A 21796-nucleotide genomic window follows, 5' to 3' on the forward strand; every position below is an offset into this window, starting at 1 on the left:
AGTTGTTATGTAAAATTTCATTGCAATAGCTCAAATGGTTCTAGAGATATCGTGTGGAAACGAAAGTGTTTTAACAGACAGAATTTGCTTATTTATGACCTTGACCTTTGACCTTTTGACCTCAAAATCAATAGGGGTCTTCTTTAGTCCATAGGGAGTTGCTATGTTAAATTTCATTGCAATAGCTCAAAGGGTTCTCGAGATATCGTGTGGAAACGAAAGCGTTACAGACAGACAGAAAGACGGAACGGACGGACGGACAGACGGACGGACGGACGGACGGACAAACCCAAATTAATATCCCCCACTTTTCAAGCGGGGGACAAAATGTAAATAGAAATTTTTTTTAAAAAAAAGACAGAAACCAGAATTGTCATAAATGTTTTTTTGTCCCCCGCTTGAAAAGTGGGGGATATTAATTTGGGTTTGTCCGTCCGTCCGTCCGTCCGTCTGTCCGTCTGTCCGTCCGTCCGTCTTTCTGTCTGTCTGTAACGCTTTCGTTTCCACACGATATCTCGAGAACCCTTTGAGCTTTTGCAATGAAATTTAGCATAGCAACTCCCTATGGACTAAAGAAGACCCCTATTGATTTTGAGGTCAAAAGGTCAAAGGTCAAGGTCATAAATAAGCAAATTCTGTTTGTTAAAACACTTTCGTTTCCACACAATATCTCTAGAACCATTTGAGCTATTGCAATGAAATTTTACATAACAACTCCCTGTGGCCTAATGAAGACCCCTATTGATTTTGAGGTCAAAAGGTCAAAGTTCAAGGTCGTAAATTTATACATTCTGTCTGTGTGTAACACTATCATTTCCGGGCGATATTTCAAGAAGATTTTGAGCTTATGCAATGTAATTTTATACCAAAACTCCCTAGAACGAGATTCTCTCGCCCCTCTCAAAGTGCCCCGCCCCGTTTGTTTTATTAGTATTTATAGTATTACATGTCGCTATTTTTAGCGCAGGGGCATGAGGAGAGTTATTGCTTATAAAACAGGTTCTCGGCGGACTTTATGTTCTTATTACATCTATTAGAACTTTTTAATAAAGGCTAAATAAATCAAACACCATGGATTGTGTAAAATTTTGAGAATACAGAACATGAATATATACATGTATGTGACTTTAGTTCTGCATATACTTCCTACCGGCTATAGCGATTCCGTGGTCTAGTGGCTATATCACTCGCTTCACATGCGAGAGGTCCCGGGATCGAATCTCGGTCGCACCTGTCTTTTTTTTCTTTTTTTTTTTTTAAATACTTTTTTTTATTAAATGATAGTGTTCAGCATGCGAAATGAAAAATTTATGAGGTTATAAAATCATCATTACAGTGTGATAAATATTCCATATAAAAAGAATCTTCTATACACATAATACAGAATAAGCAATCAAATCTTTATATGCATATTGACATACATGTATTTTATTTGCTTCAGTATACATGTATACATTTAATAATTCTACAAATTCAGTCAGGGGGATCCGACTTTTTCCCTAAGCGGGGGACACGAATTCTCTGAATTAGCTTGTTTTTTTGTCCCCCGCTTGAAAAGTAGGGGATATTAATTTGGGTTTGTCCGTCCGTCCGTCCATCTTTCTGTCTGTCTGTAACGCTTTCGTTTCCACACGATATCTCGAGAACCCTTTGAGCTTTTGCAATGAAATTTAGCATAGCAACTCCCTATGGACTAAAGAAGAACCCTATTGATTTTGAGGTCAAAAGGTCAAGGTCATAAATAAGCAAATTCTGTCTGTAATAACACTTTCGTTTCCACACGATATCTCTAGAACCATTTGAGCTATTGCAATGAAATTTTACATAGCAACTCCCTGTGGCCTAATGAAGACCCCTATTGATTTTGAGGTCAAAAGGTCAAAGTTCAAGGTCGTAAATTTATACATCCTGTCTGTGTGTAACACTATCATTTCCGGGCGATATTTCAAGAAGATTTTGAGCTTGTGCAATGTAATTTTATACCAAAACTCCCTAGGACCTCTCTCACCCCTCTCAAAGTGCCCCACCCCGTCTGTTTGATTAGTATTTATTGTATTACATGTCGCTATTTTTAGCACAGGGCCATGAGGAGAGTTATTGCGTATAAAACAGTTTCCCGGCGGACTATGTTCTTATTACATCTATTAGAACTGTTTAATAAAGGCTAAATAAATCAAATACCATGGATTGTGTAAAATTTTGACAATACCGAACATGAATATATACATGTATGTGACTTCACTTCTGCATATACATAACTCTATTTAAAGCGATTCCGTGGTCTAGTGGTATGTTTCTCGCTTCCAATCTGAGAGGTCCCGAGTTCAAGTCCCGGATGGACTTTTTTTTTTTGGAAATACTTTTTTTGTACTAAATAATAGTATTCAGCACGCGAAATGAAAAAAATTACGAGGTCTGACTTGTACAAACTCATAAAATCATCATTACAGTGTGATAAATATTCCATATAAAAGGAATCTTCTATACACATAATTAAGAATAAGCAATTAAATCTTTATATCCATATTGACATATTTTATTTGCTTCAGTATACATGTATACATGTAATAATTCTACAAATTCAGCCAGGGAGATCCGACCCCCCCCCCCCCCCCTTCCCCGAACTGCGCATGGTTTACTTTTTTCCTAAGCGGGGGACACAAATTCTCTGAATTAGCTTGTTTTTAAGTAGAATCGCTTTAAACCTGATTCCGCCCTCTATGGCATGTTTCCTCTCGCTCTTTCCTCACTCCTTTCGCCTTTCTGTAGCTGATTCCTCTAGCTCTAACTGTATTTCTCCGGCTCTTTGCATAGCCAGATTTATCTCGCCTTGGCCTGATTTCTTTAGCTTTAGCCTGACTCTTTTTTGCTATAGTCTGATTCCTCCCACTGTACCCTGATTTCTATAACCTGATTTTCTCGCTGTAACCAGATTCCTCTCGCCATAAATTGATTTCTATTGCTATTGCCTGAATCTTCTTGCTATAGCCTGATTTGTCTCGCTATATATATTCTAATAAATCTTTATTTGGCAAGATTTGTATTCTTGCTCCTCTTGCTATATCATCGCCTGCATGGCGCAGTGGTCAGAACGTCTGCTCTAAAGTCACGAAGTAAGGAGTCAATCCTTACGTCGAGGGTTCGAATCCCACTGGGGGACATGAAGACTGGTCCTTCGGATGAGACCATATAAACTGAGGTCTCATGTCGCAGAAGGTACTGGCACGTAAAAGATCCCTCCCTGCTCAATGGCCCTGAGTGCCGAGCATAAGACAAAATGTGCAGCTCTCCACCGGCAAGTGGTGGTGTCTCCATATGAGTGAAAAATTCTCCAGAGGGACGTACAATCAATCTTGCTATATCCTGATTCATTTCACTAGAACCTGACTCCTCTCACTAGAGCCTGATCTCCCTCATCACTAGAGCCTGATTCCTCTCATCACTAGAGCCTGGTTCCTCTCATCACTAGAGCCTGATTCCTCTCAATAGAGCCTGATTCCTCTCATCACTAGAGCCTGGTTCCTCTCATCACTAGAGTCTGATTCCGCTCATCACTAGAGGTGATTCCTCTCATCACTAGAGCGTGATTCCTATCATCACTAGAGCGTGATTCCACTCATCACTAGAGAGCGATTCTTCTCATCACAAGAGCGCGATTCCACTCACTAGAGCGTGATTCCTCTCATCACTAGAGATTGATTCCTCTCATTACTAGAGCGTGATTCCTCTCACTAGAGCCTGATTCCTCTCGATTTATAGTCTAATGTAAATTTCAAAAAGCAGTACTTTTTTCTGCAGATAATGCTGAGGTGTAAATTATTGCCATTACTATATCCTTTGTATTACTATTTGATTCCTCTCGATTTATAGTCGTAATGTAAATTTCAGTCATTCCTTATAATTTAATTTTAAAACAATTATTCAACTGGGGATGTAAAATTTTGTTGTTTTTATGAGTTCAAATTTACCGCGCAATAATACAACCGTAGTAACGGAAGTGATGGGAAGCAAGGGGAGGTAAAAACTGATACATAGTTATAGCAGCCATGATGCTTGTTTACATTTTAACTCTTTGAAATTAAAGGTACATTCATTAAAGAATAATGCTGGAAATGAGGGGATTGTGTAATTATTAGGGGGTGTGTCCCCATACCAAACCAGATTATACAAAATGTTATGCGTTCCTTTTTGGAAATCAACCAATGAGAGGCAAGAATAAAAGCAAAATTAAATTATTCATGTGTATATGTAACTTACATTTTCTAGTTATTGTATTATTGTAGTACTTCAAATGATCAAAATGGTTCCTTTCTGAAGCATTAGCAGATTGAAAGAAAACACAAACAAAAAATAAACCTTTAATAAAATACTATTGTTTCACAATGAGCTAGACCTGATCAAATCTTTAGGACACTGCAAAGGGGCAGGAAGGTAATTGGGGCATTTAACTTTAAACGTTTTGATAAGCAAGGTAATTCCGACAGCGTCTTTATTCATGGCAATCCGAAATTATAATGTAAACCCTCATCTAACGGCGAACTGACTTGAACAGGTATGAGAATTTTGCTTGTTTTTTGTTTAAACATAAGTTCCGTGCGCAAGTAATGAATGGAACGGACAAACTTACAAACAATTCCGTAAATTTTGACTGCAGTGTACTAATTAATCAAAGGGGTCTTTATAAAAATAAATTGATTTGAACGTCCTTTAATTCATATCCTATTGATGTACAGCTGTCATGTCGTATCCCACTTTTTTAGTCCCAGTTTTAGTTATACACTACAATACACTACATGTACTACATTACCAAAATGATAATTTTAAATAGAAAAAAGTTTTAATTGGAAAAGTAATCGCGTATAAATTAGAGATACGTGTAATAGTTTACAGGTTTGGGCGTGTATCATCAATAATAGAAGCAGAAAAAAGTAAGATATATTTCTTGCATTACAGACTGAAATGAATGTAGTGTCGGTTGTAAAATTTTGTAATCATAAATTGAATATTATTGGGGTTTTTTTTCTTCTTTAACATTATCCAATTTCTTTTGTAGAAATTTGCATCCCCATTAAGAGTTCCTGTTAAAAAGCAAAAACCTGTCCTGATTTTTTAAAGACTGTTTCAAAGGAGAAATGAGACGATATCGTCGTCCCATTAGCTGTTATTACCGTATTCGATTGACGATCGTCTTTGTATGCATTTCAAGCATTATCATAGGCATTACACACTTCAACATACCTGATTTGCCGAAAAGAGTGGCCAAAGGAATCATTAGAGTTTTGGAAAGATGTCCACTTTTTCCTTCAACAATTAAAGAAAATATTAAGGTGGTTGGAAATTATCACTTTAACATTTCAGAAACTTTAAAAAGTAAATTGAATCTTGATGAAAATGGAATTAAGACTAACCTTAACAACACTCCAGATTCTCAGATTGTGCTTACCTCTGCTGTAAGTTCTGCTAATTATTTAGAAATTCAAGGTTTTATTAGCAATGTGGACATTGCTGTGGCCCCAAAATTCTCCGACTTTGAATTTATCATATTCGACATTGGTTTGAAAAAATCAGAGGCTCGCCATATCAAGAAAAACTGTAATTGTCGGTTAAGGAAATTTCCGTTCAAAGATTTCCCCGATCACCTCGGGATTGTTCGAACAAATACATGGAAACCTGTGCTCATTCAGCTCCTGCTCTCGGAATTTCACATCGTCATATGGGCAGACTCCTCAGTGCGATTCCTCGGAAAACCTCTGGACAATTTAATTCATAGAACAGTAGCCAATGGAATACAATTAACTGAAGGTGGCGGATCTATAGCATTACGAACAAACATCATTACTTTTAAAGCACTGGGTGAAAAACCATGTATGTTTGATAGGCCCGAATTAGAAAGTAGTTTTATTTCAATATTTAGAAATCATTTTACTTTGACTAGCATTATGCCTCCTTGGGTTTCATGTGCGTTACAGTTTAACTGTATGGATTTTGATTTCGCTCTGAAAAGTATTACGTGTCCTGAGAAGAACAGTTGGTCATATGGCGCATGCCACAGATTTGACCAATCGGTGTTAGGAATTATCATAACGAGGCTCTTTTCCAGTGATATTGAAAACATTCTGTTCAAATTGGATGACATTGCTTATATCAAAAGACGCCATTATGTGTCTTAGTTGACCGAATAAGCCGAGAAATGTGTCTTTGGTTTTATTAATAAGAAAAAGAAAATTAAATCTTAATTACAGCCCAGTTTTCCTCGACGTTGCATAATTAGCTTCTGAAATTTACACAGCTTTCCTTCACTGTTGAAATGTACCGTTCGCCAAATATACATGGGATAGAAATTCGGGCAAATGCCAATTAGTATATCGAATAACCAGTTACATTGTTTCGTCCTGCAGAGGGGTGGAGCTTAAGTCGTCTCATCGTTGTCAACAACAGTTTAAAGTTCCTGATGTTATTAATTTCTTAACCAGTGAGAATCTATTCGCCATTTGACAGGCGGTAAACATGTAGGGCCGAGAATACCACGTCTTACTGAAAGTCCAAACTAAGCTGGAAATGGCTCTAAGCAAGAACACTAAGCAGGACTCAAAATTAATCATCTTTTTCTTCAAACTAAATCACAATCTTTTTTTTCCAATTTGAAAGTATATTTCACAGTACATGTACAATTATTTCTTATAGGTTCAAATCCTTTGAAATTTCTTTTATCACCAAAATTTTGAGTAATTTCATACTTTTCAATAATTAGAAACTTTACCTGTAATAGTTAGTTTTCACGTTGAACTTGATTTTTTATTTAATAACTTGAAGTTATAGGCATTTTGAAGCTTTTGTTCGCTCATCTTTTTTAATACATCTTCTATAAAAAAAACAAAACATTTAAATTCGTACAAAAATACTCCAAAGACACATATGGACGTAGACACAGCGAATATCCTGACAATTTTGTTTTTTTACAAAAAATAAAAAAATAATAATAAATCTGTCCAGAAAGATCCAAAACAAATGTACATGTATATGATATTTTGATTGCGTATACTCAGCATACAAAATTAGAATTCGAAAGATCAAAATTTTCTTCAGACCAGAAAAGATACTTTTTGTTTACTAATGAATGTAACATAAATGTATGTAATTTGGATACTGTTAATAAATTGCCATGCAAATACATAGAAGGTGGTAGTTCTAAAGTAAGAGTTGTAACGGTGGGCCTTAGGGCCACTTTTTCCTGCATAACCGGGTACCTATTAATGAGGAAGTCACTGACCACCTAGGAAATTCTTTTGGATATCAAAGCGACTTCAAGTATACACTTGGACAATTGAAAGGTAAGTACTAATTATTTTTAAATTGAATATTCTACTCAGTATTTTGATTTAAAAATTATTAAAACCTAGAGTTTAAATAATTTGAAACGGTAAACAAAATATACAGTACACCTATTTCATACGATAAAATTTACATGTTACTATTAATGAATGACCCGACACAACAGGCCAAATGGGATGTTTCTTCTCTTATTTTAAGGGGGCTTACTTGGGTTTTCATTGTGCAATATTTAAATGAACTGAATTTTTCTCCTTTATTTCTCAAGAAAACCATTGCCGTTTATCAGTTCATGAACAACACTAAGGATTTCACCTGTACAGATTTCTTGATCAGTGGCTGTTCCATCAATGAAACGTACTATATGACGTACTGATCGATAATACATTAATTAATCTTTATTAATCCTACTTTAAATGATTATTTATACAGATATAAATGTAAAAACTAAAATGTCTTTCTTGGTTGTTAGTACGTGAATTAACGTCGCAGCTATTGCAGAAAAAAAAATTCGGCAACAGCTGCGACATAAATTTCCGTACTAACAACCATAGAAAGCATTTTATTGTTTAAGTACTTCGCGCATTATAGTAAAACGAAGCGTACTTACTGTTTTCAAGCAACTATTTTCACATAATTGATAACTTTAACAAAATTAAGTTGTCACATGTTTAATAATCTAATTACTATCATATATCAGTGATTTTTAAAGTGATTTTTCACCTGATACTTAGGTAGATTGACGTCGTAATAGCTATGCTTGTGACGTTATGATAAACTAAAGCTTAAAAAAGGATTAAATATCAGCTCTTGAAATTAAATCATAAAAATTAGAAAATTTTACGTGGTTGTAAATATTTGTCATCAATATAGGAGCTGTATTGTGTCCTTGGTATCAAACATTTACTGAGTGAAAAGACTCACCTATATACTCCTGCTCAAAAAAAATATTATAAACATGATTTATAATTATTACGACGATAGATATTGATACTAGTATGGTATTAAAACTGGTTTGTAACCCGATTGTTTATTTCCTTTCTAGTTTACATCTGTTACCTGCCTTCTTATGAGAGTATTTTATTTTTAACAGAGACTCTTCAAAGATGCTACGAATGTGTCGAAGGAACCGATTTTCGATAGTATGTGCAATATTTTTTGTTGTTGTAATAGTGGTAAATTTCTGTGAATTGGTATATAAATATGACAGAAGTTTAACTGTGATAAATTCAAATGCACACGTGAAACGTAAAGAAAACGTCGCGCCTGATTTCGAACAGATTGACAGTAAAGTTTTCGGAAAACAAGGATTGAATGATCAATTTAGTGACAGTTTTTCAGAGGGCTATCAATATCAAGAAAATAAACTCCAGGAAATCGAACCTGATTCTGACTGGGTGCATCGCATGAATCAGTTGTTTGAAAATGCCCCCACGGAAAACTTTGATAAAGACCCCTTTATCAGGAAGAACACCAGCAATGGCGCTTGTGAAAATTTCTATCCAACTTTTAAAGAAAATCTTTACAAAGTGATGAATTACTCTTTAAGTGTGCCAAAGAAGTACTTGGAAATGTTAAGCTTGGATGATGCTGGAATAAGAAATTTAACCGAACACGATTTAAATTCACCATATCCAGTAATGGCCTCTGCTGCGTCGTCAAACCACTTTCGTGAAATACAGGGATTAATTCGAGATTATCACAAAAAGCTCTTACCTATTTACCCGGGTATGAAATTGATATTGTTCGACTTGGGACTGAATGCTAAACAATTAAAACTGATGACAAAGTATTGCAAGTGTGAGGTTAGGCAATTTCCATTTCAGATTTTCCCGGATCATATTCGAATTTTAAGCGGATATGGCTGGAAGTCGCTTATAATACAACTTCTGTTACAAGAATTCGATTTTGTCATGTGGACAGATGCCTCAATTCGATTTAATGGAAGACCCCTTGATAAACTTTTTCAGGGCGCCAAAGAGGTCGGCGTCCAAGCTATTCCTGGTTCGGGCTCCATTGCCGTACGCACAAATCAACGCACGTTTACAGCACTCGGAGAAGAAATGTGCTTATTTGATTACCATGAGTTTGAAGCAGGATGGATGGCGGTCGTGCGGTCCGAATTTACTCTGACTGCGGTTATGAGGCCGTGGGTTTCGTGCGCTTTACAGTATGGCTGTATGGATTTTAAAAACTCGAGGTCTTTTCTCGGATGTCCATTGAGAAAACAAAGATATGGTGCTTGTCACAGATTTGATCAATCAGTGCTTGGAATAATCCTTACTAGACTGTTTAATTATAAATCACATCTTTGTCAATTTATAGTAAATGGTATAGGATTTATCAGAAGGGGAGATTATGTAAATTACTTTCCCAATTCTTAATAACCATTATTTTATTATAAAATTACTTTGTATAGAAAGTTACCGTTTTGATTAATTTATTCTTTAAATCTATGACATTATAAGCTGAAAGACTTAATGTAATAATAATTCAAAAGGAGATTCCTCAGTAAAAAAAAATAGGCATTCTGAGAGTATTGCATAAGCAATACATGTCCCCTACCGGATTCCCCTTTCTCTTTAGGATCTCAATTTATAATATGCAAAAGTTATGACCAAGGTAAAACTGCTTGATTTCAAAATTTTGAGGTTGTGCATGCCTTTAACCTTAAAAAAAAAAAACACCAAAATTCAGCTTAATATCTGCAAGAAAAAAAAAGTGCGGAAAACCAAGTAGGACAGACTGACAGACAGACATGGGGCGGCTAGACGGACGGACAGACAGACGCAGAGGAAACCTATAGTCCCCTCCGGTTTCACCGGTAGGGGAGAAATAACAACTATGTGACGTACAGTTGTGTTACAATGCCATAGTCAATCACACACCTCCTTGTGTCCAATACAATGTCCCCAGAAAGCTATAACTTTACCAAACAAAATGCTCTCATATATTTGCGGTGGGCACACACCTCCTTGTGTCCAATACAATGTCCCTAGAAAGCTATAACCTTTACCAAACAAAATGCTCTCATATAGACTGCACATAAAGTCTAAGCCTGTACTCGGTATTTACGGCTTTGAGCAGTGAAGGGTTTTTATCAGAGTTCGGTACAGTGGATCTAAGTTTATTCTCAAAGGCATGCTTCGATAACAATATTTTTCAATGCGATGCAGGCTACTGACAGATAAGTTGATATAACAGGGAATCAAACACCCTAGTTTAAAGTCAGCATTTCATAAATTCTTTGCTTGCAAAAATAACTTGGTTCGCAAATAAAACATACCATTTGGTCGTTTTGGGGCTGATTGTTTAATTAATACAAATTGTCAGGTTTTTGTTTTGATACTAGTTATGCTACAGAATGTTCCGTCTCCGTAATCAATATAGGACTGAAGGCGGCGTGTGAACAGTCAGCAGGAGAAGCTTTCTTCTCTCTTGGTACCTGATCCAGCCTATAGGATTTCCAAGGATCCGTGTTTAACAACCTCGTCACAGATTTGTATCGTTCATAGGACTTTTGGTTGTTTTGTTCTTTTTGTAAAGATTGATTACTGGCCGTTATCTTCACCCTTTGTTCATTGATACGGTTTCTTCCCAAGGACCGGTATCTAAGTCTCGCAATCTGTATCGAACCCGCTAACTAAGGATCAACTCTTTACTCTTTGGCTCTGTAGCTTGTGATTCAACGACTTCCGCGGTCATGCATGCGAGCCACTTGTTGTTAGGGTAGGTGCATACAGTCGCAGGCTACGACAGAACGACATATTTCATTTTTTCAAAATTTCTTTGTCAGCCTTATAAAACAAGCATTTTGGAAAATCCTTCATTAATTTGTGCCTAATAAAAATTCATGTACATGTACTTCTTTTGAAAAAAAAAATGTGTAGAGTTTACTGAAAAATGTTGTTTAATAAAAGAATTTTTCAAAAATATATTTAATATAGATAAGATAAGATTTATTAATACCAATTTGGGGCCCATCAGGGCATACAAGTAATAAGGAAAAAAAAAACATACAAGCAGAAATTCAAAATTGATAGCAGTAACTAACAAAAGATAAATGATGTTACAGCAGTTGGGGATTACAACATACATAATCAATATACTGTAAATAAAAGTTTGTTTAAAGTATTTCTATATATTACTCTTTTGTATTTATTTGTTTCTTTGTTTAACATTGCATAATTTGCTATTTCTTATTTTAAAGATATTGATTAAAAAATTACCCAGCTTGATAAGCAACATGTCATCTTCATTAGACATAATCCATAAAAAATTTTCTTTATTTGTTAAAGTATAGAAATTTTTATTACTTTTAGCAATAATATTAAAAAAGTCATCTCTATCATGCTTATATAATGGACATTCAATCAGTGAGTGTATCTCATCTTCCACACAGTTCATGTCGCACATTCTACAAATTCTTTCATTTCTTGCAAGGGTGGTTTGCTCTCCAGCAGAGTAGTTTTTTTTCGTACCTTCCACTTTCTATTCTGAGGTTATGTGAACTCACTCTAAATTTGCATATAATTTTTCTTTGTTCAAAATTTTTTAATAATAAATACTTTTCAATTTCAAAACTTCTTTTTATATAGAAATATGTTGTAAGTTTACCCGATAGACAACCATCATCTCTTTGTTTAAACCAATATTGAAGGAAATCTTCTCTAATAATTTTTTTCAGATGTTTCTTTAAAGTTATTAGTTTCATTGATTTACATCTTGACAAATCTATGCCCATTCTGTTACAGAAATATGTTACATTTGAAAACCAACTATTTACATTACAACTGTCCAAGATAATATATATTCCTTTCATATATTGTGCAAAGGACAATAACTCTTATCCACATTGTGACATTATCATGTCACTCGGCTTTTTCCGTCGACTTTATCAACTGCCATATTTAACGATACTTTGTAGCCACTGGCACACTTTTTGGACAGATAATATTTTCCTCTTTCAAACAATACTTACCTACTTGCTCCATTTCTTTAAGGTGTGAACTAACAACAGTATTACAATGATTTACAATGCTCTAAAAATTCTTTTATTTCCTGTAGCATAGAATGCGCTCGTCATTATATTTATTATGTGCTCAACTTTCTTCTTTTCAAAAACTTCCGCATGGCAAGATTTATCAAATGCACACATGAAATAGTCGAGAATATGACATACTTAACTATGTCAAATGGATTTACATATGCCTTTCAAGTAACTGGTTCAAAATCCAACATAAATAAAGTGCCACGCCACAGCATGATACGCCCGTCAAAAAATTACAATTAACTTAAACAGTTTAGAGTGCAAGAAAATCATGTAAACCTTGATTCTAAAATTTCCATGATTTTTTCTATTCCTTAAAATATTTGTTTATCCATCGATATCCCCTGTGGTGTAGGCATTAATTATAACAAATTACATCATTGATAGATTTCTGTACTGGTTGTATTAGACCTTAATTGTCAAATGCTCATCATATTAAACAATATCAAATTAGTCTTAACAACTTAATTTAAACCAAATTAATTTTGAAAATAAAAGGCTGGGCCATCAAATGACATATGCTATTTAAACTGACCAGCAGTTCTTCTGTCTAATTCTCAAAGGACACAGATAAGAAGATGCTAGCTAGCCTTCCTAAATTGAACTCATTAATTAATCTTTGACTGGATGCTTGTCTTCTCATTACTATAGATGAATGAATCTGCACTATCTACCATAAAATATTTTTAAAACATTTAAAATACTCAATGATTTTTTTTTTAACATTTAATGTCAGAAAGGTTTAAATATGCAATTTCTATGGAAAATGGACATGCTGATTCCACCCCTATGAAATTAGTTTTTTAAATTAATAATATTATATAATATTAGATTAGTTTATAATGCAATATCAAATTAGTGTTAATTACTTTTCATCAAAATCATTTTAAAACTTAGGCTAGCCAACAAGAGCTATTTTTAATCCAACAGGCTTACCCATCTGCCCAATTCCCAAAGGCACATAGATAACACCGATGGTCTCCAGTTTGCTCCTCACACTAAACTCATTAATTTCTCTCTAATTTGACATGCAATTTTCTGTTATCAAAACTCTTGACCAGTGCTTGATAATTATACTCATGGGAGACATGGGATTTCTCTTAACATACATTATATCTGTTATAGATTGCTGTCAAGTATATGCTGAAAAAAATAAGTATTTTCTTGATTTAACACTTTTTTAATAAGGATACGACTAAAAATTTGCATTTTTTAGGACTATGAAATTCAAAATTTAAAAGACTTAGTTTTTTAAAAAATTTCACTTAAATTAAAGGTCACAGTGACCTTGAAATAGGTCGCGACACACCTTCTACCCAAGATGTATACATTTGCCAAGTTTGATAGTTCTAGGTCTAATAGTTTACTAGTTATGAGCCGGACAGGATTTTTCCATATTTGGCCATAGCATCTTAATTAAAGGTCAGAGCGACCTACTTTTTGTGCGCGACACACCGTCTACCCAAGAAGTATCAGTTGACAAAGTTTGATAATCCTAGGCCTATTAGTATTGAAGTTATGAGCCGGACAGGAATGGACAGACGGACAGACGGACGGACGGACACGAAGCCTATAACATAATACGTCCCGTCTTAAGACGGGCATATAAAATACCTTGAAATTCAATTAGTTGATTTCTTCAATTATTACCCAATTTACCACAATGAAAATCAAGGCAACTATAATTTAAAAACAAGAACACAGAAAACTTTCAAGAACATTTTGCTCTTTTTTTTAATGATTTTTTTTTTTCAAAGTAATATATGAGCCAGTCGAAATATCAATTTCTCATAAACTGTTTATATACAGAACAAAGTAGAAAACTTTAAAAAGTCATGTTAGTCCAGAAGAATAAAATTAAAACCGTTGTTAGTTTGTACTGGCTTTTGTGTGGAGTTTTTAGCTCTGGAGCTGTTTGTCGTACATGTACTCTCCCAGACCAGACCCCACACGCTTCAGCTGGGTGATGTGATCCGAGATCTCCTTAATGGCATCTACTTGCTCCTCAAGGTAGTTAGACTCCAGGAAATCAGTCATCTGGAAAAATACAATTAAAAACTAATTAAAAATCTATAATTATGATAACTCTCAAGATATTATCAAATGAACAAAGATTTCAATCCAATAATTCAGAAGTGAGAAAGCAAGAATAATTGTATATTTGGACAGTTTTCCTACTAGCACATATACAAACACAAGCTATACATATACAGTTAATTTCATGACATTTTATGCAAGATTAAAGCAAATTAAAACCAATGATACCTGAGCATCTGAGTGACTGTCGGCAACTTTGTGAAGGTCAAGCAGGGATTGGTTGACACTCTTCTCTAACTGCAGCGCTACCTGCATGGCATCAAGTCCTGTTCCCCACTCATCGCGGTCAGGTTTCTATACAATTCAAAATATCATTTAAAATAAAATGCTACATGTAATCAACTAAAGAACGAAACATCATTTACATCACATGAAGTATGTGGTTCAGTTATACAATTTCTTATTCATTCATTTCAATTTAAGTCAGTAACACTAAATTCTATTATTCTTTTGTCAAATTTGAATCAAAAGTACTCTGAATTATTTAATAACGGCTTACTAACCTCCAGAAAATTCAAACAAATTTAACAACTATTTCTTCAAATTATATATGACCGATTAGCTAGGGGGTGTCCACACTGTGACTCGAACCTACAACCCTCAGATTTAAAATCCAATGCTCTACCGACTGAGATAAGGGGTTTCAGTTTTAGTTTTATTGAAGTCGAGAGACATACATCTCATAGACAAAACACATATAATAATGAAATATACATACATCTTAACACGTGTAATAATGGAATAAACATACAACATACATGTACAAAGCATATGATATTTCTGATAATCTATAAAATTGATAAAGATGCAGTTCTTGAGGTATTCGCTAATTGCAAAAATTTTCCTAAATTACATAATTCTTTTATATTCTGTGTACTGAGTAGCTGTACCAATTTGAAGACGCTTGGTCTTCGGGAGTAGTAGGATTTAATGTATTTTTGTCTTAATGTATTGTAATGTGGACATTTTAACACAAAATGGAATTCATCTTCTATGTTACCTAATTGACAGAGACTACATGTTCTGTTATTTCTCAAAGTTTTATTATATCTTCCTTGTTCAATCATTAAGTTATGCGCAGATAGTCTTAATCTGGTAATTGTTACTCTATATTTTAGATGTATTGGTTTACATAAATAAGACTGAAGGGTAAAATTATCTACCAGGTGTTGATAAATGAGACATTTTGGTGATTTACCTAAATCTGACATAATGTTTTGGATAAATTCGTCACACATTCTCTGATATAAAATATCAATTGTGTTACTATTTATACAATTGCTATCGAATAGTTCTACTAAGCCAAGCCTATAAAATTCATTCTTAATATTTACAATCCATTCATCATTATTTTCTAACCTTTCTTGTAGACATGCTTGAAGAATGCAATTGTCACTATTTCTTAATTTTAACCAGTATTTAAAGATTAACCCACTAGCTAGTGCTAGTAGGAGCGTGGCCTCACTGTTTACAACTGTTTACTCATATGGCCACTTTTCAACTGTTACATATATATTAAAACAAACCTTGATGTCTTGGAGCACAATACGCCCTCCTCTTTTGTTCTGATATTTCATTAGCTTCTCGGCATGTTCTCGCTCTTCATCGGACGAATGCTTGAAGAACTTGGAGAAACCAGGCAAGGCTACATCGTCCCGATCAAAGTACAATGCCTACAGATAAAAGAAAGTAAAATGTAAATTTATAACTTGTGCCAGTTGTGGACCCTTTAATCCGTTAATTCCATTCTATAAAACAGCTCAAATATTTTTCAACTCATATAAATTATTTTTTTTTTTCAATGATTTCACTCATAAACATGATAATGATAAACGTTGTTTTTGACTTGGTTAAAACACGTGACATTCCGGTCACGTGTACAAACATGAAATGGATAATAAACGTTACATAACAAATTCAGAACAACCGATTTTAAAGGTGATTTAATTAATAGCAAAAAATGTAACAATTTCTGACATGAAATTAACAAGCTAAGACGAATACACAAAGATCTAAAAGTACTGCGTATTGGATATTGTAATAAAACATCCGGGCATTACTCACCATAGACTGGTATGTGTACGAGGCGTATAGTTCCATGTTTATCTGGCGGTTAATCCCTGCTTCACTTTCCTCATGAAAGTTTTGACGAGGCTGGCTCTGAGACATGTTTCTGGTTGTGTAAAATTTCAGGAAAAAAGACCTAGAGAGAATTGGCTGACAAACCCGTCCGTACGTACACTGACGCAGCAACACAGGAATCATCAATAATGGCCGTGATATCCGGCCGCGATATTTATATATTCGATTGTGACGTCATAATGAACCTGTTCCACATGACTAAGTGGTCCTTGTGAAATCGTTACTAGCAAACAATTTGTCCGGATCTTTTTTGTCCGTATCTTTATTACCAGTTCTCAAAAAGGGTGAAAATTGCAATCTCTGGTATTTTAAAACTCAGAAAACTCGGACACGTGGCAATTGGTTTAATTGGTATAACTACAGGCACCTGATGTTACTTATTTTTCATTTAATAAAAAAAAATATACCCTTACCTAATAATTAGGTAATGGTATATTTTTTATTAAAAGAAAAACAAGATGTGTTTGTGAAACACTATGCGCCCGGCGGCAACAAAAATCGAAAAAGCTATTTTTAGCATACAAGCATAGGTAACAGTCAAGGTCACAAGGTCATTGACCTTGGTGTCATATTTGAAAGAATAAGTGGATAATGCACACCAAATATGAAGTCTCTATCTTTTATGGTTCAAAAGTTATGGTGAAAGGAACGAAAAAGCTTTTTTTAGCATATAAGTCACAGTCAAGGTCATCAGGTCATTGACCTTGGTGTCATTTGAAAGAACTTTATTAGTGTAGTATGCATACTAAATATGAAGTCTCTATCTTTCATGATTCAAAAGTTATGGCGAAGGTTAAAGTTTGCAGACAGAAAAGCTATTTTTAGCATAATTGTCACATTCAAGGTCACAAGGTCATTAATATTGGTGTCATTTGAAAGCACCTAATTAGTGAAGTATGCATACCAAATATGAAGTTTCTACCTTTCATGGTTCAAAAGTTATGGCGAAGGTTAAAGTTTGGAGACAAACAAACAAACAAACAAACAAACAAACAAACAGACAGACAGACAGACAGACAGACAGACAGGACAAAAACAATATACGCCTCGGATCTATCGATCCGGGCGCATAATAAGTAACATCAGGTGCCTGTGGGTATAACCTCTACTAATCGATTGACACACGTATAAACAACGAATGATTAATACTCAAACAAAGAACAACACAAATAACCAAATAAATAAATAAAATTAAAAGATAATAATACATCAATAAAAATAAATCAGCTTTTATAATATTATTGATTATTAAAATTTTTAGATTTACATTGGAAACAGTTTGCAGTATCATATTTCAGTAACGAAAAAAAAAAAAACATTTTATGCAAATTAATATTTTTTTCTTCATTTTAAACCCTCTTTAATCAACACACAAACAAGTAATGCATGTAAATAAAGATAAAAATGCATGAAAAAAAATTATAATTGAGGCTGGATGTGTACGCGGCAGAAGGAAAGTTTTCTTCCTTCAACAATCAAACCGTCAGTGGAATACTAGCATCTGCCTGATTACATTGATAAAGAGCACTTGGAATATTTTCATAATTTGAGTCTTTTAATTTCAAATCCTACTACTCCGACTCAATCAAGTTCGAGTTTTCATATGAATTTTCTTTTGCAGTCAGTGCATTCAGCCAAAGTCAAGTATTGAAGTACTAGTATATTCATTCGTTAAGTTATAATTGAAAATTACTGGATCGACATGCAATGATGACCAAATATTGCACATAATTATCCTAGCTCTACTTGATTATACTTTCAGATTTCGACACAATGATATTGAAACTGAGCTAAAATAATTTTACTATACATTCTGATGCATCAGTTATTTTTATGTAATGAAATTTTCTCAGTACAGAAATTAGCGGTAGCGAATTCACTAGTAACCGAAAAGCATGACGTACGTTCTACTTTATGACCTTAGTCAGTCGAGGATTACAATGTCATTCTCTTTTGAGTGATTTTGTAATACAAATGTATTTATATAGCAAAAAAAAAAAAAAAAAAAAAAAAAAGTTTAAAACGCTTTATTGAAAAGGGACAACCGGACTAAAATATTTATTAAATTCTTTATTGATCTTTATAGTCATGCGTTTTCATATGGGATATATGATCCACAATAGAAAAAAAATATAGATGTCCACAAAGTTCAACGATCAGATGTCCTTTACGTTTTGAGAGAGATCAATAACATGTAAAATATGGCATAACATATGCAGGAATTTGGCTATATATAGCTCTCATATAGACATGTACATGTACAAACGTCATGATATAGTTTCAGTTTCATGTGTCCCAGACAACGAAACCGTGATACTGAACCAGAACGCACGTTTTCTTTTCATGGAAGTAATTGTTAAGAATAAAGATAGCATATTATACTTTATCTTTTAATTAGTATCATAGTATTTTGCTATGGCAAATTTTTCTTTATTTGCATATTGCCCCATTTCCTTTTTTGTTGCTGTCAGGTTGAGCACTGCATGACAAACTCCAGGAACTGGACAGTAAATTAGTTTTGTTTGTTTGTTTGTTTAATTGTTTTTTGAATAGTCTTGAAGTTGGGTCCCCTCTTTTGGAAGGTACATGTAATACATAAATGCCTATAGTCAGCCTCCAACTGATTTCTTTTTTATTCCCCCTCTCCTCCACGAAAGGACTAACATATACCGGTATTTAATCACGCTTTATGGGCCCACCCCACAGGCACTTGTTTCTGTAAAAAAATTTTGACCCATAGTATAATTATACTATGGGTCAAAATTTTTTTACAGAAACAAGTGCCTGTGGCCCACCCTGCCGAAAACCAGAAGAATTTTAATGACGTTTATTAGTTGTCAATTGTTTATCCTCTCTATGGATGTATTCTATTTTTACTATCGCAGTTTACTCAGGCATCCCCGCATGTATTTTATAAGTATACCTTTATATAAACAGCATCATACACATTTGTACTGTATTAATTAGTTATTTTCAAACAATGCACTTTCTTATGTTGAATATACATAATTTATCCGATTTTACCCTTTTCTTACGAGTTTACTGGCTATGTAACCATAAGGACAATTTTAAGTGTACGGTCAGACTTTCATTTTACAATATTTACATTTCCAATGTCTTTGTCCGAGATAAAATTACCAAATGTAAATGTACTTTATTTCTCCATCAATGTATTGGCGCGGTTCCAAAAAACCACGTGCAGGGCGGGACAAACACCTAGACAGAAGCAGGGCTTGGAGCACGTGGATTGGCGGAATCAAAGCATGTAAATATAAGGAATAACTGTCAGATTTTTCAATTTCATGAAGATGATCAATCGATTGGCTTGCGTGATAATTTTATGCATAATGCAAATTATCACGCAAGCCAATCGATTGATCACTTCATGAAATCGAAAAATAAGACAGTTATTCCTTAACTAGATGCACCTGAATTGTATAGCTGTGTTTTTAAAAATCAAATATGTAAATATCTGTCTGATATATAGTACTTAAAAGAATGCCGTTCATACAATTAATTCATCCAGTGCTCTGTATTTAGAAAAAGGTAAATTGAACAATTTTCGGTATACGGTTGATCCGAGAAAAGAAAAGTCTTTAACGACTCCAGCATCAGTTTAAGAAGTATTTTTTCCATAATGTACAAAGAAACGTACAATATGAATATGGATTGATCAAAAGGCCTAGGGCCTATACTAGTTCTCTACATTTGAGATCAAGGTACAAATGTATGTACTGTACATATTTGAGTTCTACAAAGACATGTATGATAAAGTAATATTGAAAATGTTAAATAGTATATAATTGAAGAAAAATTAAGGTGGAAAGTGGGTAAAGAAGACAATAAAATTTATTAAAATAATGGGAGAAAAAAAAACAAACAAACAAAAAAAAATGAAAAATAAAAAGCAGAAAAAGAGGGGAAGGCTCAGAATCATACTTGTATGTTTTTGTATACTTTCAACCCAAGGGTCAAGATTGAAAGACATGCTGCATGATACTTAGTATGTTTACTAATTCTAAAATCTTTTAGTTTTTTTTATTTTATTATTCTTTTTATTTATTTTTTTTTAATATATAAAATTATGAAGTTGGTCAAAGAACAACATATTTTCTCTAAGAGGTAGACAATCATAACCAGATAATACAATATTGACATCTCTTGGTATGCCATGGTCACTCATATATGTAATTAAAGAGTTCCTGGCAAGATCATAATATGGGCATTGAAAGAAGAAATGAACAAAAGAAATAACCACATTTTCAGCATTAAGGTGAATCAACTAAGTTATGATTAAACAAATCTGCATTAAGATTAAAAGAGAAGTTTCTCAACTGATAGTGGAGTATGTTTAATTTTCTTTGTCCATAATTGTATAATTTGGATTTTATTTTATCTTCAAGATTTTTATTTTGTATACATTGTTTAAATTTTGCTAAATTTGTTGCATATTTTGAGCTATCTGCAGCATCATCGTATAACCTGAGTAAGAACTGACGATTACAAATACATATAAACGTGCATTTATTGATGACAAATACATGATTTATAACCTCTCAGGAGGTTAATATATTTTTTTTTTCTAAGAACCCGTGAAATTAGAATCTTTTTAATCAAACTATCCCGAACTTCTTCCGTTATTTCGGTCCATATGTATTGTAGGTAAACATCCTCTGAATATTTTACAGAGACTTGTATAATAGTCCAACTATATTTTCATTACTACTTTCCACCAACGTAATATGTATAACGCAATGTTTACGAACTTTCACCCCTTTTGTATATGAATAATTGAAAGGTAGAAAAACATAAACCATGGGTTAAGTATTTTTATGCAATGTTGAAACTAAACTTCAAAACAACATTCAAGGTTCAAAGTTTCATGAGGCTGAAACTATGAGGTAAATTGACCCAGAATTTTTAGATTTCTAGTAAAAAAAGTATTTTACAAAACATTTTCCTGGTCCCATTTAAAAGTGTGGAAAAAAGCACTGTCACAAAAAGTAGCAGTTCATATCAGGATTATCTTTCTTTATATCACTTGTGTTTTACTACACTAGCTTGTACGTAATTAGTATTTTTTTTTAAAACAACTTTGTTATGTAAAGTAGTATGTTTATTTATATAGTGTGCTTATATGTTTGAGTGAATCAGCCTAATGTAATATTAGGGCATCCC

At 33.8% G+C, this 21796-nt stretch overlaps 2 protein-coding genes across 2 annotated transcripts; one reads left to right on the forward strand and one right to left on the reverse strand.

The window, feature by feature from the left end:
• The first annotated feature begins 8510 nt into the window (after positions 1–8510).
• LOC134243941 (uncharacterized) lies at positions 8511–9713 on the forward strand. Its single transcript, XM_062726176.1, has one exon. The coding sequence runs from the start codon at positions 8736–8738 to the stop codon at positions 9711–9713; it is 978 nt and encodes a 325-aa protein (XP_062582160.1). The 5' UTR covers positions 8511–8735.
• A 4372-nt stretch (positions 9714–14085) lies between these two features.
• LOC134243954 (soma ferritin-like) lies at positions 14086–16761 on the reverse strand. Its single transcript, XM_062726198.1, has 4 exons — positions 16541–16761; positions 16003–16149; positions 14645–14770; positions 14086–14416 (listed from the first exon to the last, which is right to left on the reverse strand). Exons 1-4 carry the CDS (start codon positions 16739–16741, stop codon positions 14279–14281), a joined length of 612 nt encoding a protein of 203 aa, XP_062582182.1. The 5' UTR covers positions 16742–16761; the 3' UTR covers positions 14086–14278.
• Positions 16762–21796: the final 5035 nt, after the last annotated feature.

Source organism: Saccostrea cucullata, unplaced genomic scaffold (genome assembly GCF_032062105.1).
Source record: "Saccostrea cucullata isolate Sc308-1 unplaced genomic scaffold, CSIRO_AGI_Scuc_v1 ctg79, whole genome shotgun sequence".
Classification (NCBI taxonomy): Eukaryota; Metazoa; Mollusca; class Bivalvia; order Ostreida; family Ostreidae; genus Saccostrea; species Saccostrea cuccullata.